This window comes from Myotis nattereri (genome assembly GCF_964212035.1).
Source record: "Myotis nattereri genome assembly, chromosome: 2".
Classification (NCBI taxonomy): domain Eukaryota; kingdom Metazoa; phylum Chordata; class Mammalia; order Chiroptera; family Vespertilionidae; genus Myotis; species Myotis nattereri.
The window spans coordinates 138,893,658-138,916,333 of record NC_138076.1 but is presented as its reverse complement, the minus strand read 5'-3'; the positions used below and the strand labels follow the sequence as shown (position 1 = coordinate 138,916,333).

Sequence of the window (22,676 nt, the reverse complement as noted above, 5' to 3'; positions counted from 1 at the left end):
GCACCGCCTCCTGATGGTCAACGCATGTCATAGCGAGCGATCGAACTCCTGGTCAGTGGAACTCCCAAGGGGACACTTTGCATATTAGGCTTTTATATATACAGATGAGTGAAGGGCTCAAAAATAAAGCCATACATTTAATAATTTAAATCATGTTATGATTCTTGACTTCTGCTCTTTCCACGTAGTGTTTCTGCAGAAAGTTAATGGAAACAATAAAGCAGCAACATCATGGGGAAAAAATCTATGAAATGAGGTTAAAATATATCCTCTCAATTGAAGTCAGCACATGAGTTCTCAAATTATTTGAGTTGAATCTGAATGTGATCAACCTCAGAAACAAGTCCACTCTGGTTGTGGGCAAGCTGTTTAGTTCATTTGTTTATACTAAAAAAAACACACACACACACACAAAAACAAAAAAAACCCAACACAATAAAACCCCCCAAAAGTAACAAACAAAAAGCTAGGACAGAAGATAATAAAGGGTTTGAATGATAAAATCATTTGCTGTGTCTTTAACAATAATAAGAAGACGCTGTATGATTTAAAGGCAGATAATCACATTCCATTCAGAACTCTCCTCTTGTTACTTTCAGGAAGCAGCTCTATCAATCACCCAGGCTATGTCCCTACCAGACAGCTCCTTCAGGCCAGTCTGCATTTTAGAATGCAGCAACACGACAGGCCCTTAGTACTTTTTATTACAATGTTTTTGCAACTTCTAAGCAAGAAGAATGTTGTATTTAAAAATGTGTACTGGTGTATGCACACTACCTTTTATTCAGCAATTAATAATAAGGATTTAAAAGATAATCAACCTACTTATCCAACTAACATCAGTTAAATATTAACTGGCTTTAAAAAAATATTACTCATTATCCTGATTGGACAGGAGTATGAATTTATAGGGAGTTCGCTGAGGCCAGGGCTGTAGAGTTTACTGGCCTACAACCTCCTCCACAAAGGCAGTTTGGGTTTTACAATAACAAGATCATCAGCCCTGTCCATTTGAATGTGGAATTATTGCATCACTAGAGTTTTCTGGGTTCATTCACAAAACTATTTTAATCAGCTTTTCTTTGTAGCCACGGAAGAGCTGCATTTTGTGATACACAAGTATGCATCTCTTCAAGCTCACGTTTCCTCACTGCTTCCTGAGAGACAGTGTAAAACTCAGGGCTATTAAAGTTCACAGTGACTATCAAGCAGAGTCTGCTAATATCGCTTGTATTTCTTTCTTTTATGTTTATTTTAAAAAAAACCCACTTTCTTTTTAATGTATTGATTTGAGAGAGACAGAAAGAGAGAGAGAAAGAGAGAGAGAGAAACATAAACTTGTTCCACTTATTTCTGAATTTATTGGTTTATTGTATGTGCCCTGACCAGGGATCAAACCTGCCACCTTGACATTTCGGGATGACACTCTAACCAACTGAGCTACCGTGTCAGGTCCCTTGTATTTCTTCCATCTCAGGAGGCTACTTAGATGTTTATTATTTTTCAAATCGTTTAAACATGCATATATGATGTAGAGGGATTCTTACACTCAAATCCTACAACTGGTAAAATGTTATTACGTTTTTAAGGAAGACTCAATAATATTGCTACCTAAAATTATGAAAAGTTCCCCACTTATTCAAAGACGTTCTCTTCATTTTAATATCCTAAAATTTCCTGTGAAGATATACTGATATTTAAGAAATAAGCACATTTCTTATTAAAAGCTAAACTTATTAGGATTGGTGTTATCATTACTTACAATTTTTAAAAACTGTCGCTTAATGCTATTTTGCATTCACAGCTCATGAAAAACAGTCTTGTTTTGGATTACATCTTAGTGGTTCTAACTGTTGATATGATCACATTTATGAATTCATGAAGTTCTTTCAAAAATAAAATGAGTAATAAAATATAATATTTAGCAACAATACTGGGGGAAATTCTAGATCCTATCCATGGAGCAAGCATCTGATTAATTTTGGGGTACTATGCCTTGAAGGCCATTTTTGCCTGTACTCACAAGATCCTTTTGAATGAGAGATAAGGACTTACTTCATCCAGTCGCCGCTCCGTTCCCAGAGCCAGGAGGTTATTGTATTCCCTTTCAAGAATCTGCCTGGCCTGTTGACATCAAATAACAGTCACCAACACTGACGTCACATTGCATTTTTAAAAAAAATAGAGATTATATTTATCTGAGAAAGTATTCCAAACCCTGTCTCATTTATGGAGTCTTAAGTTTTTATTCCTCCATGTCTACAAGCCATTGTAAATTTAACCTATAAACAAAAGGTAGGGCAACTTGCTTTCACCTACGAACAGAAGAGAGCCTCATACACATGTCCTCACTTTGCTACTCTATTGAAATGGAAACTTTTCTATAAACCTTGAAATACATAAAAACAAACTGAAAAGTGAGGTTAGACTGCGGAATTTTGAACAAGTCTAGGCAGGAAGTTCTCAAACCTGGTCAATGATTACCACTGGGAAAACTTTTAGATAAGTAAGATTCTTGTGACTTATCTCTTGATACCTGATTTATTAGGCCTGTAATACAGGTTGCAGGTTTTATTTTAAAATTTTAAGGAACTCCGGTGATTCAAATAATTATCCAGATTTGGGAATCCATGGCATTCCCAATGCTAAGTGTCTGTATAATTCAGATATGTAAATAGAAATGACTGCCTCTAAGAGAGGCAGGGACCGAGGCCATCTGTCAGGGACACTGTTTTGGGGAATCTGGCATTCTGGTGCGAGGTTGGACCACATAATCTCCAAATGACTTCCAGCTTAATTGTATGATTTTGTTTTGGATAGAAATTCAGTAACTTGAAATGAAAGCCCCAGTGACATATTTGAGCTAAATCTCCTTAGGAATCATTAATACCCCGCCAACGTTTCCCCCCCTAAAGTTCAGCTTGTTGTGATGTAAATGAGGGCACTGCCGCTACCACTCAGAGGGCTTGCCTGGGTGTTCTGGGTTGGAATCTGCAGTAACAAAGCTAAGCTGCTGTAGTCAAAGTTCTCATCCAGGGCTATCAGTGAGCCGTGCACGCCACTTTCAAGGATATTATTTGCATATTCTCGAAGGCCAATTGCTTGGATCCAGCGGATAACTCGATCATTACTCCACACCAGCACATCTAGGGAAAGAGGTGCATCATTTTAGGCTGCGATATTTTGCATAATAAACAAAACTACTGGCTGAAATGGGCCACAGGCATCTGGCCAAGTCAGCATTTATGCTGTTTCTTTATCTACTCCCTAATGCACCTGGCTGGACCCCTTAGGTTGCATGTATTTACTGTTCTAACAACTAACCAGTTGTACTTTTAATCTAGAAAAAAAGTTGTCACTTTTAAGAGTTTGTTGTCACTGATATGAGACCCCTTCCATCACATGGAACACAATGTCTGTGTTTCTTGTTTTCACTTAGAAGCTCCAGGAGTCTATCTGAAGTTCAATATTTTTGCCACCAGATGGGGATATTTCTTGATACATAGCTTCAGTAAAGAGAGCAAAATGAGAACCTAGAAAGGGTCGTCATGGCGTTTTTGAATCACTATGTAAACATTTCAGATAGACTAGGAGATACTCTTTTTTTTTCACCTGAAGTAATAAATCAGAGACCAAAGCAGCAAGATAAAACAAGGACTAGCTAATTTGATATTTCCTGCTATTTCGGCAATTTATTATTTAAAATCACATACCGATGCAAAAATCAATCACTCAGTCAAATCACATGCTGATTTTCCTATTAGCTTAAAAAGCAGTATTTTACTGAGGTATGAAACACATTAAATTTTATTTTAAAAAATAAAACCTTTAAGGAAAAATATCATAAATGCTTTTTTTAGACGAAAACATATAAATGTGTATTTTATTTTTTTTCCATTTCTTCCCATTATGAGTTGGCAGAATGCTATATAACAATGACTAAAATAGAAAGAATAGAATGTTCCATAGGAAAAAAATGTAAGGAACTTAAGGGGACGTTAGAAAAAGGAATGGAAACATTTTCCTAATCCTATAGAAAGGCAAATGAAACTCATAAATTATTATTACAGTACAAGTAAGTTTTTCTGTTCATTTTTTTCTTTCTAAATGAAATGTACACCTTTTTAGAAAAGTATAAAGGAGATTTTGGAAATTAGTTTTCAACTTCTTCAATTTAATTTACCTGCAAAAAGCAAGGTAGTATTTTTTGAAGGGAAGGTGAGAAAGTGTATTTATATACATTTTTCAAAAGCATTACTAGTTTGTCTTAATGCATTCATTTAACCAAGTGAGGTTTTCTTGTGTATAACATTAAAGCCAGAAAGTGATGCCTCAGCCCCATAGAGGTTCCTTCATCTCAATTAGGTTCAAATTTTTTGTTAATTCTCACCTGGGGATATTTTTCCCCATTTATTTTTAGAAAGAATGGAAGGGAGGAGGAAAGACAGAGAGAGAGACACATCAATTGGTTGCTTCCCCCATGTGCCCCAGGGGGGTTGAAGCCTGCAACCTGGGACCCTTCAGTCCAAGGGCCGATGCTATAATCACTGAGCAACAGGCAAGGGCTAGGTTCAAATTTTTAATCATATTTTCCAAATCTCCCATATCTTTACTCACTGATTATATCTATGTGTCTTATGAATTTGTAATATTTTTAGTCTCTCCCACTATGATTACAAAAATATCTACTTTTATGTTTAGATCTGTCTGATTTTGCTTTTCCTATTTTAAGTCTATATATCACATGCATACAAATTTGCCACATCTTCCCTTTTATTACAAAATACCCAGTTTATATTTAGTAATGCTTCCTGCCTTAAATTATCTTCTGATATTACAAAAACCACAGCAACTTTCCTTAGCGCTTGCTTATCGCCTCTACTTCCGACTTTTCTATGACCTTATATTTATGGTTGGAAAGAGCATATCATTGTTTTAATTTTTTAATGGTCTCTTTAATCAGATTAGTTAATTCCCTTTCACTTCATACTATTGTTCAGATATTTGAGTTTAAAGCTACTATATTTCAATTTGTCTTACCTGTCTTTTGTTCCTTTTCTCTTCTTCCTTGCTTTTTTACAAACTATGTCATTTAAAAATTATATTATTCTACCACTCTATTAGCTTTTAAAGCTTGTAATATGCATCTTTGATTTATAATCTACTGAAAATCAGTACTTTTATCGTTCCTAGATAATGCAAAGAACTTTAATTTAATTCCATGTATTCCCTTCTTGTCTTTTGCATTATAGTTGCTATAATATATATTATTTCTATGTGAAAATCAAATCACACAGACAATATGATTTATTGCTTTTATTATCATTATTAAAATTTCCCATACATTCCTTCCACTCTCCTTATACTGCCTGTATTTAAAAATGTTCTATAGGATTAGTTTCTTTTTGCCTTAATAACTCATTCTAATATTTATTTTCTCTTTGGATTTTCTGGTAATGTGCTTCCTGGACTTGTATGTCTGTTTTTATCACCAGGTAAGGGAAGTTTTCTGTCATTATTTCTTCTAGTAGGTTTTCAATATCTTGCTCTCTCTCTTCTTCTGGCACCCTCATAATTCAGATGTTGGTACACTTGAAGTTGTCCCAGAGGCTCCTTACACTATCTTCATATTTTTGGATTCTTTTTTCTTTTCCAGATGGGTGTTTTTTGCTTCCTCATATTTCAAATCTTTGATTTGATTCTTAGGATCCTCTAGTCTACTGTTGAATTTCTGTATATTATTCTTTATTTCAGACAGTGTATACTTAGTTTCTGACTGGCCCTTTTCCATTTTTTTGCATTCTCATTAAGATCCTTGAAGGTCTCACTAAGTTCCTCGGAGGTTTGTAGAAGATTCTTGAGTAACCTTATAACTGTGGTCTTAACTCTACATCCAGTAGTTTGCTTTCCTCCATTTCTTTCATTTGTGACATTTTTCTTTGTCTCCGCATTTTGGCTGCTTCCCTGTGTTGATAGAGTGGCTTTGTGTGCTAGGTGTCCTGTAGGGCCCAGTGGCTCAGCCTCCCCAATCACCTGAGGTGGACATCCTTGGTGCATCCCTTTGTGGGCTGGGTGCACAGTCTTGTTGTAGTTAAGCCTTGTTTGCTGTTGGTATCACTGGGAGGAATTGACCTCCAGGCCAATTGGCAGTGAGGATCTGCTGTGTCTATAGTGGAAGAACTGCTGTGCTGGAGACACCCGTATGGGGCAGCACTTGCTTCAGTGGGGCTTTGGTGCTCACTGAGTCTGCCTCTTGAGTGTGTCACTTATGGATCTGAGGAGTTGAAATCTGGTATATGACCACTGGGTACACTGGCTCCTGGATCTCCAAGGAGGTGCAAAGTCAGCCACTGCCTGAGGCCACCCAGCAGGAGCTACAGCGAGATCTGCAGATTTCTCCTCTTTGTTTGGGGTTTGGAAGTTTTGGAGCTCTCTGACCCAGCTGCAGTTTGTTAGGTTAAGCTGTGAAAGGACAGGCCATTCTTATGCATAAGCTGCTGTGCACAGCTTGGGTGGGGTCGTAAATTGGGTGGGGCAGGGTCTCAGGGAATCACCAGGGCAGAGCAAACAGCAATGGCTGCCAGTCAGCCATCTCCACGTCTCTGCATCCCACACTCCCACACAGTAACAATGATCCCTGCAAGTACCTCTGTGAGAAAGCCACCTCGCTTTCCTACCCGATGCCAGACAGTTCAGTTTCTCCCTGTAGGAGTCTGGGTCCCCAGAGTCTTGCCAGAAACTGGAGTTCAGAGCAGTCAGGAGCTTGTATCTCCCTTCCAATTGAAAAAAAACAGTGCACCTATTTGCCAGCCCATTTCGCCCGCCTCCGTACCTCCGTTCTTGGTGCCTCTGCACCTCCTACCCAGTCTCAATGCACTTTTTTCTTTTCTTCTAGTTGCAGAACTTCCAATCAGCCAGCTTTCCCATGGTTCTGAATGATAGCTGTTTTGTCTTTTAGTTGTAGTTTTGGTCTGGTTGTGGAAGGCAGCACGTACAAGTGTATACCTTATGCCACCATTTTGATTCCTCCTCTGGGAAGCTCTTTATCTTTCCTTCAATTCTAAATGATAGCTCTGTTGGGTAGAGTAATTTTTGGTTGTAGGTCCTTGCTTTTCATCACTGAATATTTTTATATATATTTTATTGATTTTTTACAGAGAGGAAGGGAGAGGGATAGAGAGTTAGAAACATCGATGAGAGAGAAACATCGATCAGCTGCCTCCCACACACCTCCCATCATGGATGCACTCACAACCAAGGTACATGCCCTTGACTGGAATCAAACCAAGGACCCCCCCAGTCCACAGGCCGACACTGTATCCACTAAGCCAAACCACCCAGGGCTCACTGAATATTTCTTGCCAATCCTTTCTGGCCTGAAAAGTTTCTGTTGAAAAATCAGCTGACAAATCCCTGTTGTAGTTAAGCCTTGATTGCTGTTGGCAAGTCAATGGGAGGGATTTATTCCCTGGCCAATCAGCTGCAAGGACTGGCTATGACAACTGACCTCTGGGCAGCAAATAGGGTGTAAGTTGGTTAGCATTATACTTTGGTTATATTAATCTGCTACTGTTGATAGCAACTGATTAGTTCTAACTCTTGATTATAGCACACTTGCACTTCAAAAGTTGGGCAGGTATGTATAGCTGACAGCAATGGTTATCCAGTTGTTTTCACTAAATGCAACATTTTTAAAAACTCACGGGATAATAGTTTTCTCAAGAAAACAACAAAACTGTCCAGTTTTCTTTCTATTAAATGGATTTATGTATAGAAAGTGTTTGTTCTTTTTTAGAGCTGGGTTTATGTTTTGATAGTCTAAGAAATATTAAACAGTCATCATTTTTTTCCTGCAAATATATTGAGATAGGGTATGTGGTGAAATGGCTGTAACTCATAAGGGCTATCTCAGAGATAGTAAGACACTCCCCCGCTCAAAAGATTTATGGCTTAGAACCAGCAAGAGACTAGCTCAATCCAACACAGGTGACTAATTCCACCTTGTGGTAACCCCTAGCCTCATTATTTGCTCATTGCAATACATTAACATATTGAAAGACATACTACAGTGATAGGAAGCAGAGAGCCCATATAAAGACACAGAATGGCGAACCATGCTCTTCCAAGAAGTCTCCACCCTTTCCCAGAAAATATCTGAATATTCTTCCCCCTCATTGAATGCCCTATCCCTTGATTAAATGAGCCTCAATGAATGAACTAAATCCCACTGGGGGCAGGGGAAAGGCTGTTCTGTCTGTGTAGTAGCCTTCTATCTCACTGCTTCACTAATAAGCTCTCTTTCCTTTTGAACTCCACACTGGCTAGCCTTTGAATTCTTTCCTGCGGGAAACCAGCACCCACAGTGGATAATAGACCTTTGGGCCCTGGGACCCCTGGAACACCTACGTCAATATGTTTAGTCAAAAATTCCATTGCCACAACTGTAGTTAAGAGTCATCAAGTACATAAAATAAGCCATTTATTTATAGGGTGAAGACAAATAGGCACTAATCCAAACTTTTCTTCTTCAGAACAGCAATGTACCTTTGTTTTTCCATTTTGTAAATCAAATCCCTTTATATAAATCTGTTCCTAAGAAAAATTTATGTCCTGACTTTAAATCTTTTTAGAGATCCCCTGGACCTAAACAATAAATGGCCAGAGATCAGAGCTGACTGTTCCTTAGCAACAAATTAAATGTTAGTACATTCTTGATATTCACGTGGTCTCTTCACTTTTGAAAGCTGTTTATTAAGGTCAAGGTTAATTAACACTTCAGATAATAACAGAGGTCTCCTAGTCACAGTCAAGAGTTATTCCTGTAAATGTCATCACATCAGTTACAGGAAATAGGGGCTATTTATAATCTTACTCACAGCTACTTATCATAGGAAGTTGTCTGTGTTTAATCTTAATAAATTATGGAAGTTTATTTTTTCTCAGAGCTACACTCTAAACAGCAACTGTCATATACTAATACAATATTTGATGTAGGACTAAATAGGTAATTCTTCTTCTTTATATCTATCTATATATGAATATTCCATGTGGTGAGACAAAGCATAATAAAATCACCTAGGAAAATATACTTCAGAAAGAAAACTAGATAGTGGTATCCCTTAAATTCAAATGATAGAAACCAGAAATGCACTACAAGAAATACATTATATACCATATTTCTCTGAATCATAATGAGGATGTTCTATTAAAAGTTTAACAAAAATATCTATATGGAGGTACATTTAGAAAAACAGAATGTATAATTAATAAGTTCAGAGGAATAAATTTCAATTTAAAAGATCATTTGAGATATTTATCAAATGAGATATTTACCTTGCAAAGAGATGATATTCTTTTCTGTATTTTAATCAGAAAAGTAATAAAAAAGAAATAATGATGACACAATTCTAGCCAAACACTTAGGTTACTTAATGATCATTGTAAAGCACACAGCATTTTAGGTTAATAAAAGTGAAAGCTAACCACCTTCCCCCCCAAAGGAATCTGACATGAAAGAAAGTATATTACCTTTTATTTCATGTTGGCTTGCTTCTCGTCTTCTTTCCAGCTCTTTTCTGTCGTAATTCAACCTTTTTAAGCACATAATCCCATACTGTAAACTTGTTCTGTTATTTTTTAAAGTAAAAAAACATGTTAAATATACTCAGCAGATGAAGAATGTTCCTTGATTAAGCGGAGTCAACAGTGTGCACTACTTTTAGGGCAACAGGTTAATACATTGCATCTGTAATTAAATTCTTTAGTATTGCAGGAAAATAAAATTATAGTTATCTAAGTAAGCACACAGTGTTTCTAAAGGGAAAAAAAATACTTGCAAAACGAGAAAAGTATAGTCTTGAAAATAATTATGGATTATGTCATTTATTCATTTGCTTTTGTCTTCCATTAGGCTATTTTGACAAGTGAACATTTCATTCTTTTGAAAATAATTTAAAGAGTCATTATTATGGAGACAGGAAGGAATATATGTGAAATTTATACTCTCCTTTAAAGCTACTAGTAATGAGGGCAGTAATATAAAAATATGAATAAGTGAAGTAATAAGATAACCAAATACTAAGATGATCAGCCACCAACTCTAAGTGATACAGAAATATGTGAAAGGAACAAATCGGCAGACATTGGAACTCTGGAAAGGAAGAGCAGAAACTTGACTGATCCTTAGGATCAGGTGCAAAAGAAGGGTTATTAAAGAAAATGGAGCATCATGACCATGGGGCTGCAGATGAAAGTTTAAATGCCTGGCGTTACTGAGGTACACTATCTGGGATTAAAATCTGTGGTAGGAAGTCAAGAGAAATAATATTATATATAGAGAGGGGAGTTCTATTAAGGAAAGCTTTGCATTCATTTTAAGTGTGGAATACAGAAAGAAAAGCAATGAAAATTTCTGGCTTAAGGAAGAATAATCTGGCAGCAAATAGAAGATGAGGAAAACCTAGGGGACAAGGAACTCAATTAGGGTGTCAGGGCTGCTAAAATAATGGTCATAATAAGAACAGTTGCCACGGGCATGAATAGTGAGCCCAGAAACCAGAAATGTCTAGAAAGAAGAAAAGAGGAGATTTGGAAATATCAGATATTAAGGATGTGGAAGAGTGTACTAAAAAAAGAATCTTCAAGCTTCAAGAGGAAAGAACATTGATCATTAGTGATCTTTTAGGTGTTTAGAAAGACACAGAAATTTATACATACACATTGGCCAAGTTACTCCTAAGTGTTAGATGCAGTCCTAAGCCCTGCACTTTAATAAAGACAATGTGGAGCCCAAAATACTTCACAATTAGAGGAAAATGAAAAGAAATCTGCATTGAGTGAGTGTTACAGGCTGAATTATGTTTCCCCAAATTCATGTTTAAGTCCTAACACCCAGTAGTACTTCAGAATGTATTTGGAGATAGAGTCTTAAATGAGGTAATTAAGTTAAAACACAGTCTTTAGAGTAAGGCTTATTCCAGTCTGACTGATGTCTTCACAGGAAGAGAGAATTTGGACACGCAGACGGGAGCTATGCAGATGCACACGCAGAGCAGAGACAGCGTGTGGACACAGGAGAAGGTGGCCATCTGCGATGCCAGGGGAAACCAATCCTATGGGCACCTTGAACCCAGATTTTATGATTCAAGAATTGTGAGAAAATATATATCTGTTGTTTAAGCCACCCAGCCTGTGGTATTTTGTTATGGCAGCCCTAGCAAATTAACTCAGCGGGATCCCATAAAATGTTGGTGTAATAAACATCATAGGCATTAGGCTGCTTGAGGTTAAATCAATGAATCTTGGCAAGTTTCTGGCAAGTTTTTTTTATGTAATATAAAGTTGTGCTATAAAGACAATATATCTTATTAAAACAGTGTCTGTCAGGCTTCCATCCATCATGACATGCAGCATGCAGTTAGGTACTACCGGCTATACATCAGACCTAAGCACAGAATAAAGATGAAGCTTGTGTATTTCCTGGAACAAACAAGAACCTTGCCATTTAAGTAGTTTTTATTTTTTTAAAAAGAAAACTTGATTATTGTAATAATTATTTCTACTATAATAATAAAGTGATTAAAAGTAGATCTAAAAAAGGTAGATCTAGTGAAGAATGGGAAGAAATACAAGTGTGTCATCAAAAATTCTAGTATGCAAAGGGCTAATGCAACTATGCACAATTTGAGGACCTAAATGCTCAGTGACAGGGAACTCATTATCTCACAATGTGTATGCTATAGGGCAACTGAGAGTCATACAAAGTTTCTATTGAACACAAAGAACTCATCTTAGTATCTACACCTGTTTGAACTAGAAAAGTGTGTGTTCAACAGAACCAATATTATTCTCCCATCACATAAGTATATTAAAGCATAGAGAACTTATCTGAAGTCTTCCCATATCCAAGTTAAATGTCTTTAATTTCTTCGACCTTTCCACCAGTCTTTTATCACTTTATCAAGAACAATTTAATGTATATAAATTAATACAATTTGTTATTGTCATCTCACTATATGGTAGGACTACTATTATGCCTGCCAATAAATACAATCTAAATATGCCCTGGAGAGTCATTAACCCAAACTAATGTATTTGTGTCAACTACAAGTCACATATCTTTCTCCCTTGAACTATTTTTAAATCAAGGATTTTCCATCCAATATTTTAATGGTTTTTAAAAACTATGTTATGGCCCTTGCGGGTAGCTCAGTTAGTAAAGCTTCATCCCATACGCCAAGACTGCAGGATTGATCCCTGGTGTGGGCACATACAAGAATCAACCAATGAATGCATAAATAAGTGGAACAATAAATATCTTTCTCTCTCTCTCAAATCAATAAATAGAAAAGTGTTATATTTATCTGTACCTCATTTAATTCAACAGTGTTAATAACTCTATTAAGATTCAAGGTATTTGCATATCTTTGATTAAAGAGTCCCAATTATTATCTTTTTATACTAACTTGATGTCATCATATATGATATTAAGATTTTTTTTTAAAGAGAGAGGAAGGGAGAGAGAAAAAATGAGAAACATCCATGTGAGATAGAAACATTTATCAGTTGCACCCTGACTGGGGATTGAACCCCTAACTTAGCTATGTTTCTTGATCAGGAATCAAAACTGAAACCTTTCTGGGCTATGGGATTACACCCCAACCAACTGAGCCACCTGGGCGGTGCTATGAATCTGATTTTATATCATTTTCCTTTTAGTCCCTAGTTTAATGTTGGACAGGATGTGACCAAATAGTTCCCCAAACTGAATTCATCTATATTTATTAATTTACCATCATAATCAACCATACATAAGACAATCATAATCTAACTGACAATTTTTCACATAAACCTTCAAAGATATCAAGCTGCAGCATAAAATTTATGACATGGTATTATAGCAAGCCTATTTTTACTGCCTCGATGGCAAACAACTTGAAAAAGAAATTGCATTTTATTCATCTGTGTCCTTACAGCTGTCTCACAATCCATTCAGGATTTTTTCCCCTGAAAATTAATGTACAAGTAAGTAAAAGCACTGAAAGACTCATACAAAAGCAAAAGCACAAAGTGGTTTTTACAGCAGAATTTCTTCTCAATTTTTTCCTAGTATATCCCTAAGTTATGTAATTTACAACCACATATATTTATAGTTAAAACTAAATTAATTTTATTCTTGATAAAGAATTTTATAATAGAAAAACATACATAGATAAAATTACAAACATGGGACTTCCAAAGATAAATAATAAAAAACTATGCTGTATGAAAATTTTACGAATGTATAGTTTTATAAGCTTTGGGCACAAAACGTGCACACAGTGGGACATTAGATAGGCCCTGTAATTTGCTGCATGAAAATATTTTGTCAACTAGATGTTCACAGAATAGAAAATAATCTCTATTTCCTAAATATCTCTTTTTTATTTAGTTACATCTCTTTTTGATTTAAGCAGTCATGCGCTGCTTAAATATGTACATTATTTATTGTTTTACTTTAATGACTCTGGAAGAAACCTACCGATGGAAACTATCCACCATTTTTAAATGGACACGGAGATCCTTTTTTGTTAGATGATCTAACATTCTTGCATCTACCAAGCACTCCATAAAGTAACTTCTGTATTGAGGTAACCCCAGGCTGGGAAGCCATTCATTTCCAATCCACTCGTGGTTCATATCTCCATAAGCCAGGGTCTGTAGGAAAACCGGACACTAGAATTGTTTTATAGCAGTCAAGGTTCTTAGCCAATAAAATGAGGTGGTAATTGGGGGGGGTATTGTCTACCATTATAATGATATTTAATTACTATGATATATGGAAACATGGCAGAAATAATATTTAACCTCTAAGATGCGATTTACTTTGGTACAAAGTGGAACTCTGTGTACATGTATCAAGGTACTTGCCTATGGAAAATGATGTTTTTCATTTTGTATTCTCAAAAGGAATTACATTTTATACAAATGTGCATTTTTAATGAAAATTAGAATTAATGATTTAATACAGATGCTGAGCTTAAAGATTCTTTATATAAACAGGTTTATTTAATATTTTGTTTAATTGTTAGCTAATACTCCACCATTTGCTTCTCTTTGATGATGTGACATTGCTATGATATAATGGCAAATCATCTTGATGTAAAAGAGAAAATAGTAAATGAATAAGAAAGGAGCAACAAGGCTAGAGAGACAGAAAGCTGAAGTTTTAGGTGGACAATTGTCATTACCTAGTGAAGCATGAGCCATATTTTATAAAGATTATTGGAAAGAATCAGTCTTTTTGAGAAATTAATCGATATAGACTCTATATTTAAAGAAGTAGGGCATGATCAAAAACTAAAAAAGGTAATCCAATTCTTTAATACAACAAGATGAACTGATCTTACCAAACGCTGTTTATAACAGCCAAAATGAAAAATAGAATCAAACATCACCTCTAAACCAATTTTTAGTAAATATTATTACTCTCTATTAATTTTATAGTGTTTGTCCTTATCAAATGACAAACTGGAATTGCATATTTCTGACAAAAATCTAGGTGCTTCCTTTTTGGTGTGTTCTTAAAAATGATGACATTTTTACCAAATCAAAACCTAATGCAATGCTAATTTACTGAATGTTTAAATATAATAACTACTCAAGTAGTTCTTAATAATAACTACTGAAATTTTCCTGATTGTCAAAGGTTTGAATTGCAGTAACACACAGTACACTGCTTGATAGTGGCGGTATGTTCTGTGAAATATGTCCTTAGATGATTCCATCATTTTGGGACCATCACAGTGTGTGCTTACACAAACCTGGATGGTGTATAGTCTACTGCACACCCAGGCCATGCTGTAAAAGCAGCCTTTCACTCACCACAATGTTGGTACATGACTGTAATTCTTTCAGTTACACAGCATGTGGAAATGCTAGGAAATGCACAGCTTCCTAGTGACATGTTTGCTCAAAGTGAATATGTGTGTCTTCTATTGCCATCCTAATAAATAGGAGAAACTTGTGACTTGCAGTTGCAATGCTGACAGCATCCCTCCCACCTTAATCTTCATACACTTCCCACTATACTTGAAAGCAAATGTGATTCCAAATAAATGTTTAATTTCCCCCACCCTTATATCCAACTTGAATGATTCCTGATTAAATATATTCAGGGGTGATTTCAGAGAAATTTAAGTTACAGTTGCTTCTTTTGAAGACTAAATGAGAGTTCCCTTTAAAAAGAGGCCAGGTGTAAAATGATAATTATCCTCTTTGCAAAATATGGTGATCTAAAAGGATAAATATAATTAAGCATAATAAATTTAAATGTGCATGCTAGCCTAATTTTAGGCAAAGGGAAGATTTACAATATTGTGATATATAACAGTTTCATACTTTATATCCTCATAGGGTACTAGTGATACTGTTTTAAAGCATTTGAATTTCCTACCTGGGCCCAGCTTCCTTCCTCAGATTCTTTCTGTGTTAGCAGCAGAGAGTGATTAATAAAGCAGATAAGTGTAAATTAATTTCAAATTATTATGGTGAAATTTCTAAAAAGCAAAATTGTTATTGAAAGTGCTAATTATGACATAGGAAGCTAAAGACAGATTCTTATTCAGATCACAGTAATCAATTTAGCAGTTCAAAGGCAACTACTAATTAATAGTTTCTAATTAATTCTAACTAAACACACACATATGACACATGGAATTTTCATGATATATTTGATCTGGTAATTCTAAACTCTTTTTAATTCTTAAAAGTGTGTACTTTTCCAAATGTAATGAATTATAATAAAAATTTCTAATCATATACATAAAAACATAATACACAAATGTGGACATATACACATATATTATAAAATGTACATTATATATCTATAGCCTGTTATACCCCTATGCAGTTCATTGTTTTACACACACACACACACACACACACACACTCTCATACAAGCATACACTCACACATATACACATATGATGGAGAAATCTTACATAAATTAAATTAATAAAGTGGAAAAATAACTGCATTCCTCTAAGAGAGTTTTGTGGTAATCAAATAGATTTCCGCAACAGCCAAAACAAGCAAAACCAAAAAAGACAAAACTAGCACAACAAACTAAACCAGAAATGGAATTAGCACTGGGCATTGGCATTTTTATCCACAATAAACAGGATAATACATTTTTCAAATAGGGATAAAACTGAAAGAAGATTTAAATTTTTAAAAAGTTGGTAAGAATAAAATGCATGCTGTGCTCAACTTTGCTACTTTAAATTTAAAAAATGGCCATATGTAATATATTTTTAAAAGTAGACAATTACAATCAGTGTCACCAAGAGTTCTTTAAGCCCGTTCTTTGAATAACAAATAACAGAACATTTTTTGGAGCAGGGGATAGGGTAAAGTGCTCTCTCTGAAATGCTAAAATACAAGAAATGAAATTATTGCATTAAAAATGAGTATTCCACCTAAATTTTTTTATTAAAATTTTTTTTGAGTTTGGTAATATGTATTAAATGTGAATGTGCCCAATACTAAGTGATATTTGTTACCAGTGTTGCAAAATAGATATATAAGTTGTTACTGAGTAGTGTTTGCATATTACAGATGCTTATGACATTAACCACATTATTACAATCTAGCACTGCTTCACTGAAAAATGCCCAAGTGCAGAAAACTAAAACCACAGCAAAAATGTCAGTTATCATTACATCACACTATGGAAACATACCCCTTACTTCAACCTATAGTGAACAAAACAGCTTTATCATCCAAATAGCAGCAAAGTAACTTTCAGCAGAGCCATATGGACTAACCGTTTTCGCTGGAGCTGCAAGAGTTTCCATTTCTTCATGGGTCACCCACACGTTGCCTGAGGGCTGCAAGGAGGCCCGGAGGGAAGCAGTGGGATCCAGGGAGGGAAGCGTGTAAAGAAGAAGGCAGAGCCACAGTGAGTTGACACCAAGCAACAGGGCCTCTGTGCACCAGAGAGAGCATTACTGACTTGCCCATGGCTCCCCTTTTCTTCTGCTTAAAAGGATCAAAAGAAAGAGGCATTCTGTGAAGCTCCTGTAACACAGATTTAAAATAATACTTCTGTGTTTATTAATTAGGAAAATGGCTGAATCAAAATTTCCCTTTCAAAGATATGTGGCTATTGTATCCACAGAGAATGGATTGAATTTGAACTGTAGAAGAGTGTATTTTTTTATTTTCTTCAGAAAACAAAGGCATTTATGTTTTGTTCTGTTATCACCAATATTCCATTCACAGAGTTTTGATTCTTCAATGTCCTTAGAAAGAGAAAATTGGTTGTCAATACAAAGCTAAAAGCACTGTTATAAACCTGTCTGGAAATCAATGTCAACTTTTTCCAGATGTGTTCTTCCTTTTACAGTTCAGTAAATGTGTTGTTTCCCTCTATTCTTATAGAAGGAAGTGAAATGCTATTTTTATTTAATAAAAGGTATTTTCCAGCTTTACTATATACAGTTAGAAATTACAAAATCTATTTCCTAATTTTTCAGCAGTCTCCTCTATCACTATAGAGAACATGATGTGAAAGAAAACTTTCCCTCCAGCAGGCACTATTTCCCTATGACACATAATTTACTTTCCGAATAGGACAACCCATGATATTGTTCTATACATTGAATAATGTACAATTTCTAAACCGAAGTCCACTTAGTAACACAAAGGATCAGGCACATCGTTGATGTTAATGGCCAGTGGGAACCACTTCTAACCAAATTCCACTATATAACTGAGAAACATCTACAAACATTGTAAGATCATCCAAATACATCGATCCTCTAGTTACAATGGAATTTACATCTTACCCATTGCTTGTTACTTGCTTAGAACATGTTTAGTTTTAAAGAATTGGAAATAGCAAAGTTGATATCCTAACATAAGTCACCCACATAATTCTCTCTAGTCTAGCTTTTGCAAGCATTCACATAAGTACCATGCTTGAATTTCCTTCTACTATAAATAATACAATTTAAAACAATTTTAAAAATAACTACATATAAACTAAAATGATGAGTATAATTCGATATAAGAGAAATTTCATATATAAGAAAATTATACATAATTGAGTAACAAAGGAGAGCTGAGCAGTAAATACTCATAATTATAAGTAAGTCATATGTGCATAAAAAAAAGCAACCCTGAACAGTCACCATATATATGTACAGAATTCTCATTTCTCTACCATTTGGAAATTGGAGTATATCCGATTATGTCTGTGGGATATAACTGTACACACCTGTAAAATATGCTTAGAATACAAGAGCCACCCCTGTCATTAAAATCCTCTCCCTTTTGCCCCTCAATTTCTGGGAATGATCTTAATTATAAACATTATGGACCCCGTGATGAGTATTATGCTACAAAGAACTTCCCACCCATCGGTCACATGCCCTTTGTAACCAGTGGTCACAGAGCTTTGCCCAAGTGCCTGTGCTGGCTTCAATCTGAGCTCCGGTGATGATCACCTGATAGGAAATTCATTTAAGCCCGTCTGAATTTACAATGATTTCTGTAGTCTCTACCTTGACTGTGAATTCAAGTAATGAACTCCCTCGGCGTGGAAGAAACTTAACCAATATTATCTCATCCTAAAATGCATACATGTATAATCTAATAGGTTATCTTAAAGTTTATATTTGCCAACCTGTTACCAAATTCTTGGATGGGCAAAGTGCTGTAACCTATGGTGTGAATCTGTACCTGTATATGCAACATGAATATATCCAGTGCAATTTTCTACAGTATGGTTGGCAAACCTTCTGAAATTATATGTTACTCATTCACCTTTGATCTTTAGTTCTACTAGTGAGGAACACTGCCCACTCTAGAATCTTGTAAAGTTACTCATATAATAGCTTCTACACAGCGCAATCAATTAGCCATTAGTCAAGGTTTTAACAAGTTTATTTTATAAGCAAGTCCAGATGTAGCAAGATATTCAGATTTATTTCTTTTTGCCACCAATTTAAGGGATGGAACTTACATGTAGGTAATTAATAAAGGGGTGATGTAGAGTGTGAGACTTTCAGCAGAGAGCTTATCATAGTGAGTAGCAAGAGTAAGAGGCTTTGAGCAACCCTAGGCAATGAGGACACTGGTGCCTTGGTCTGAGGACAGAGTACAAAAACGAGGCTGGAAAAGCAGAAAGGACAAGCCTCACATCGTTGGTTGTGGTTCTCTGAGAGTCACTGAAAATCATCCACTCCCTGCCCTTGGAGCTGGAGAATGCAAACCGGTAGCCAGTTATTTTTCTGTGTGGCTAATACCATCTGAGTCTAACAAGTGATTGATTCGATTTCAATTACAACTTGTGAAATTATCTGGTAATTTAACAAATTATAATCAGGAGGCCTGCATTCTACCAGTTCCACTTCTCAGAAACTACCATAGGACATTTCCTAAACCTCTCTAAATGTTCGACTCTACTTCTGTTAAGTGGCTAAAACCACATACTTCATACTAGAAAAACACTGAAAAGTTTACATTATAATGTAATATATTCTGATACATGCTGGGACTATGATGAGGCAGGTGAGATACCAACTAGATTTAAGGAAGCCTCACTTTCAGGGGTTTACAAGTGCAAGGTTGGGTGCTGATAGTGAGTGCCTCCTTAAATTTTGTGTTTGAGATGACCCCTGCCTCACCTAAGTCCAGATGGAGTTGAATATTTAGTCAGTATTATCAAATGAAGAACTGGAAGAAAAATTCCTAAAATATGTGAAGGATTAAAGGATTCACCTAATTAAATCTTTCAGGAGGAAATTATGACATAAAAATGAATGTCAAAGTGAGCTTAAGAAAAAAATCATAAAAATTAATTAGGGGAAAAAATGTATTCTCTTGATGTCAGAAAAATAAAATAAGTAAAGCAGCCAGAACTTCAGAATAATCCTTAACCTTACCTAGTTGGAAGTAACTTCTGTTACTACTAATGTCATTTTGAAGTATTTTTTAATTTATGATTGTACTAGAGTTCTGCTGCATGAAATTCATGCACGGGTAGGGTCCCTAGGCCTGGCTGGTGATTAGCGCCAATCTGTGGGGCGACTGGCAGGGCAATCAAGGCCCCTGCTCGCACCTGCTCGCCAGCCCTGCTCCCCCTGCCTGTCGCCACCTGTGGGGGGGGGGGGCAGGGCCCCGCTCACACCCACCTTGGCCTAGCACCACCCACTCACCTGCTCCACCATCCCGCTGCAGTCCCACTCTCATCTGGACCCATCAGGGCGGGCAATGCCTCCACTGCCACCCACTGCCAGCACTGCATCACTGATGCTTGCCATGTGTAGTGCTGCCCCCTGGTGGTCAGTGCACATCTAACTTCTGGTTGGTTAAACTCCCACCCGTGGGGACAATTTGCATGTTAACCTTTTATTATATAGGACTAGAGGCCCAGTGCACAAAAATTTGTGCAATGGGGGGGGGGGGTTCCCCTCAGCCCAGCCTGTGCCCTCTCGCAGTCTGGGACCTCTCAGGGGATGTCCACCTGCTGACTTAGGCCCGCTCCCCAGGGGATCAGGCCTAAGCTGGCAGTTAGACATCCCTCTGGCAGCCCGGCAGCCCTCGGGGGATGTCCACTTGCCAGCGGGGAGCAGGCCTAAGCTGCAGTCGGACATCCTTAGCGCTGCTGAGGAGGCGAGAGAGGCTCCCACAACCACCGCTGTGCTGGCAGCTGGCAGCCTGGCTTGTGGCTGAGCAGAGCTCCCCCTGTGGGAGCGCACTGACCACCAGGGGGCACCTCCTGCATTGAGCATCTGCCCCTTGGTGGTCAGTGTGTGTCATAGTGACCAGTCATTCCCAGTCGTTCTGCTGTTAGGGTCAATTTGCATATTACCTTTTTATTATATAGGATAGAGGCCTGGTGTATGGTTGGGGGCTGGCTGGTTTGTCGGAAGGGTGTCCTGGATCAGGGTGGGGGTCCTGCTGGCGTGCCTGGCCAGCCTGGGTGAGAGGCTGAGGGCTATTTTCTGGCTGGCCACAACCCCTTCAGGGTGGGGGTCCCCACTGGGGTGCCTGGCCAGCCTGGGTGAGGAGCTGGTGGCTATTTTCAGGCTGGTCAAGCCCCCCAGCGGGGACCTTCACCCCATGGAGGTGTGGCCAGCATGGGTAAAGGGCTGAGGGCTATTTTCTGGCTGGCCACAGCCCCTTCAGGGTAGGGGGTCCCACTGGGGTGCCTCACCAGCCTGGGCGAGGGGCTGATGGCCATTTTTAGGCTGGCCATGCCCCCTGGTGACCTAAGCTCCCAGCCTCTCCTTTTTTTCTATTTTTTTTTTCTAGGGCGGCCTGGAAGCAGGTATCTGGGATTTATTTATCTTCTATAATTGAAACTTTGTAACCTTAAGTGGAGACCAGGGCCAGCCAGGGCAGGCGGGATGCTTGGCTTCCTCCATTGCTGGGGGCAACCCAAGCCTCCTGCTCACTCCAGCTCCGTGGCCACCACCATCTTAGTTGGGTTAATTTGCATAGTAGCTCTGATTGGCTGGTGGACGTGGCTTGTGGGTGTAGTGGAGTGACAGAGTGATGGTTAATTTGCATCTTTCTCTTTTATTAGTGTAGATTCCAAAATGCATTGACTTGAAATTTACTTTCACATTCAAAATGGCCTAGATCCACATTTTTCCCTTTTCTGAATTTATGTCTCTCATTATAAGAAAGTACATATTTTCCATTATAATAATTATACCTCATCTTATTCACATTAAAGATTAAGTTATATGAGGTTAATAATAATGAAAGTGGGAGCCGAAGCAGATTGGATGGATGCTGTAAAGGAGAAGGAAAACTAGGAGAGTACAGGAAGCAGGAGACGCACTTGTTAGGATCATAGATTCTGGGGGAAAACCACATAGGAGTGTCACCTTGGACAAGTCACTTACCCCATCTGCAAAACAGATGTAATAGAAGGACCTATCTTCCTGGTGTTGTCGCGAGGTGTTATTACATTTAAAACACTTAGAACAGGGGTTGACACTTACTGTCGGCTATTAGTACAATGTCATTAGAAATTTTGTTAAACAATCTGCACCCAGACATGTTTAGTTTAATAAATGGCCTGTCTTTCCCCTGTAGTTTGGGCTGACTGATACCTATCTTATGTCTTACATATCTGAGCAAACTTGCCTGATTATATTTTTACCAAAGATCATTTGTATTTGCTCACAATCCTATTTCTTTCCATTGCACTTTTTAAAAATTAGGTGACTTAAATATAACATAAAGCCAAAAATAAAGAAATTTGGCTCAAATAAGTTGAATTATTTGAAAAGCCTAGATAAAGGCAAATCTTAAAACACAATATCAATGAGATACAACTTGGTCAAAGTTGGGGAAGAAATTGTAAATATCCAGGAGGATTTTGCACTCGAATAGCTTTTTGAGTATCATGAAGTTATTACTTTAAAAAGAAATTCAAACTTGTGAAATTGATGATGCTTTATGGATGAGGTTATGAAAGGGATATTGTGGAACTCCAGGCAATGGAATCATACTCAAAGAAAGTATTAGGTGTCTCATCTCAATTTGAAAGTTGTGAACATTTACATATTTTTACTTAAGAAAAAATATTTATTTATTTTTTTTAAAATATATATTTTATTGATTTTTTACAGAGAGGAAAGGAGAGAGATAGTTAGAAACATCGATGAGAGAGAAAC

At 37.0% G+C, this 22,676-nt stretch overlaps 1 protein-coding gene across 1 annotated transcript in view; it reads right to left on the bottom strand.

Annotated features, from left to right (window-relative positions):
* Nucleotides 1-22,676, bottom strand: part of PPFIA2 (PTPRF interacting protein alpha 2) — a 471,528-nt gene that overhangs the window by 6,940 nt on the left and 441,912 nt on the right. Inside the window, exons 26-31 of the mRNA XM_081084175.1 lie at nt 16,806-16,868; nt 15,434-15,463; nt 13,520-13,695; nt 9,529-9,626; nt 2,971-3,146; nt 2,056-2,124 (exon numbers count right to left, since the gene is read on the bottom strand). Of these exons, the coding sequence (XP_080940301.1) occupies nt 2,056-2,124; nt 2,971-3,146; nt 9,529-9,626; nt 13,520-13,695; nt 15,434-15,463; nt 16,806-16,868 (612 nt within the window). The remainder of the gene's footprint in view (nt 1-2,055; nt 2,125-2,970; nt 3,147-9,528; nt 9,627-13,519; nt 13,696-15,433; nt 15,464-16,805; nt 16,869-22,676) is intronic.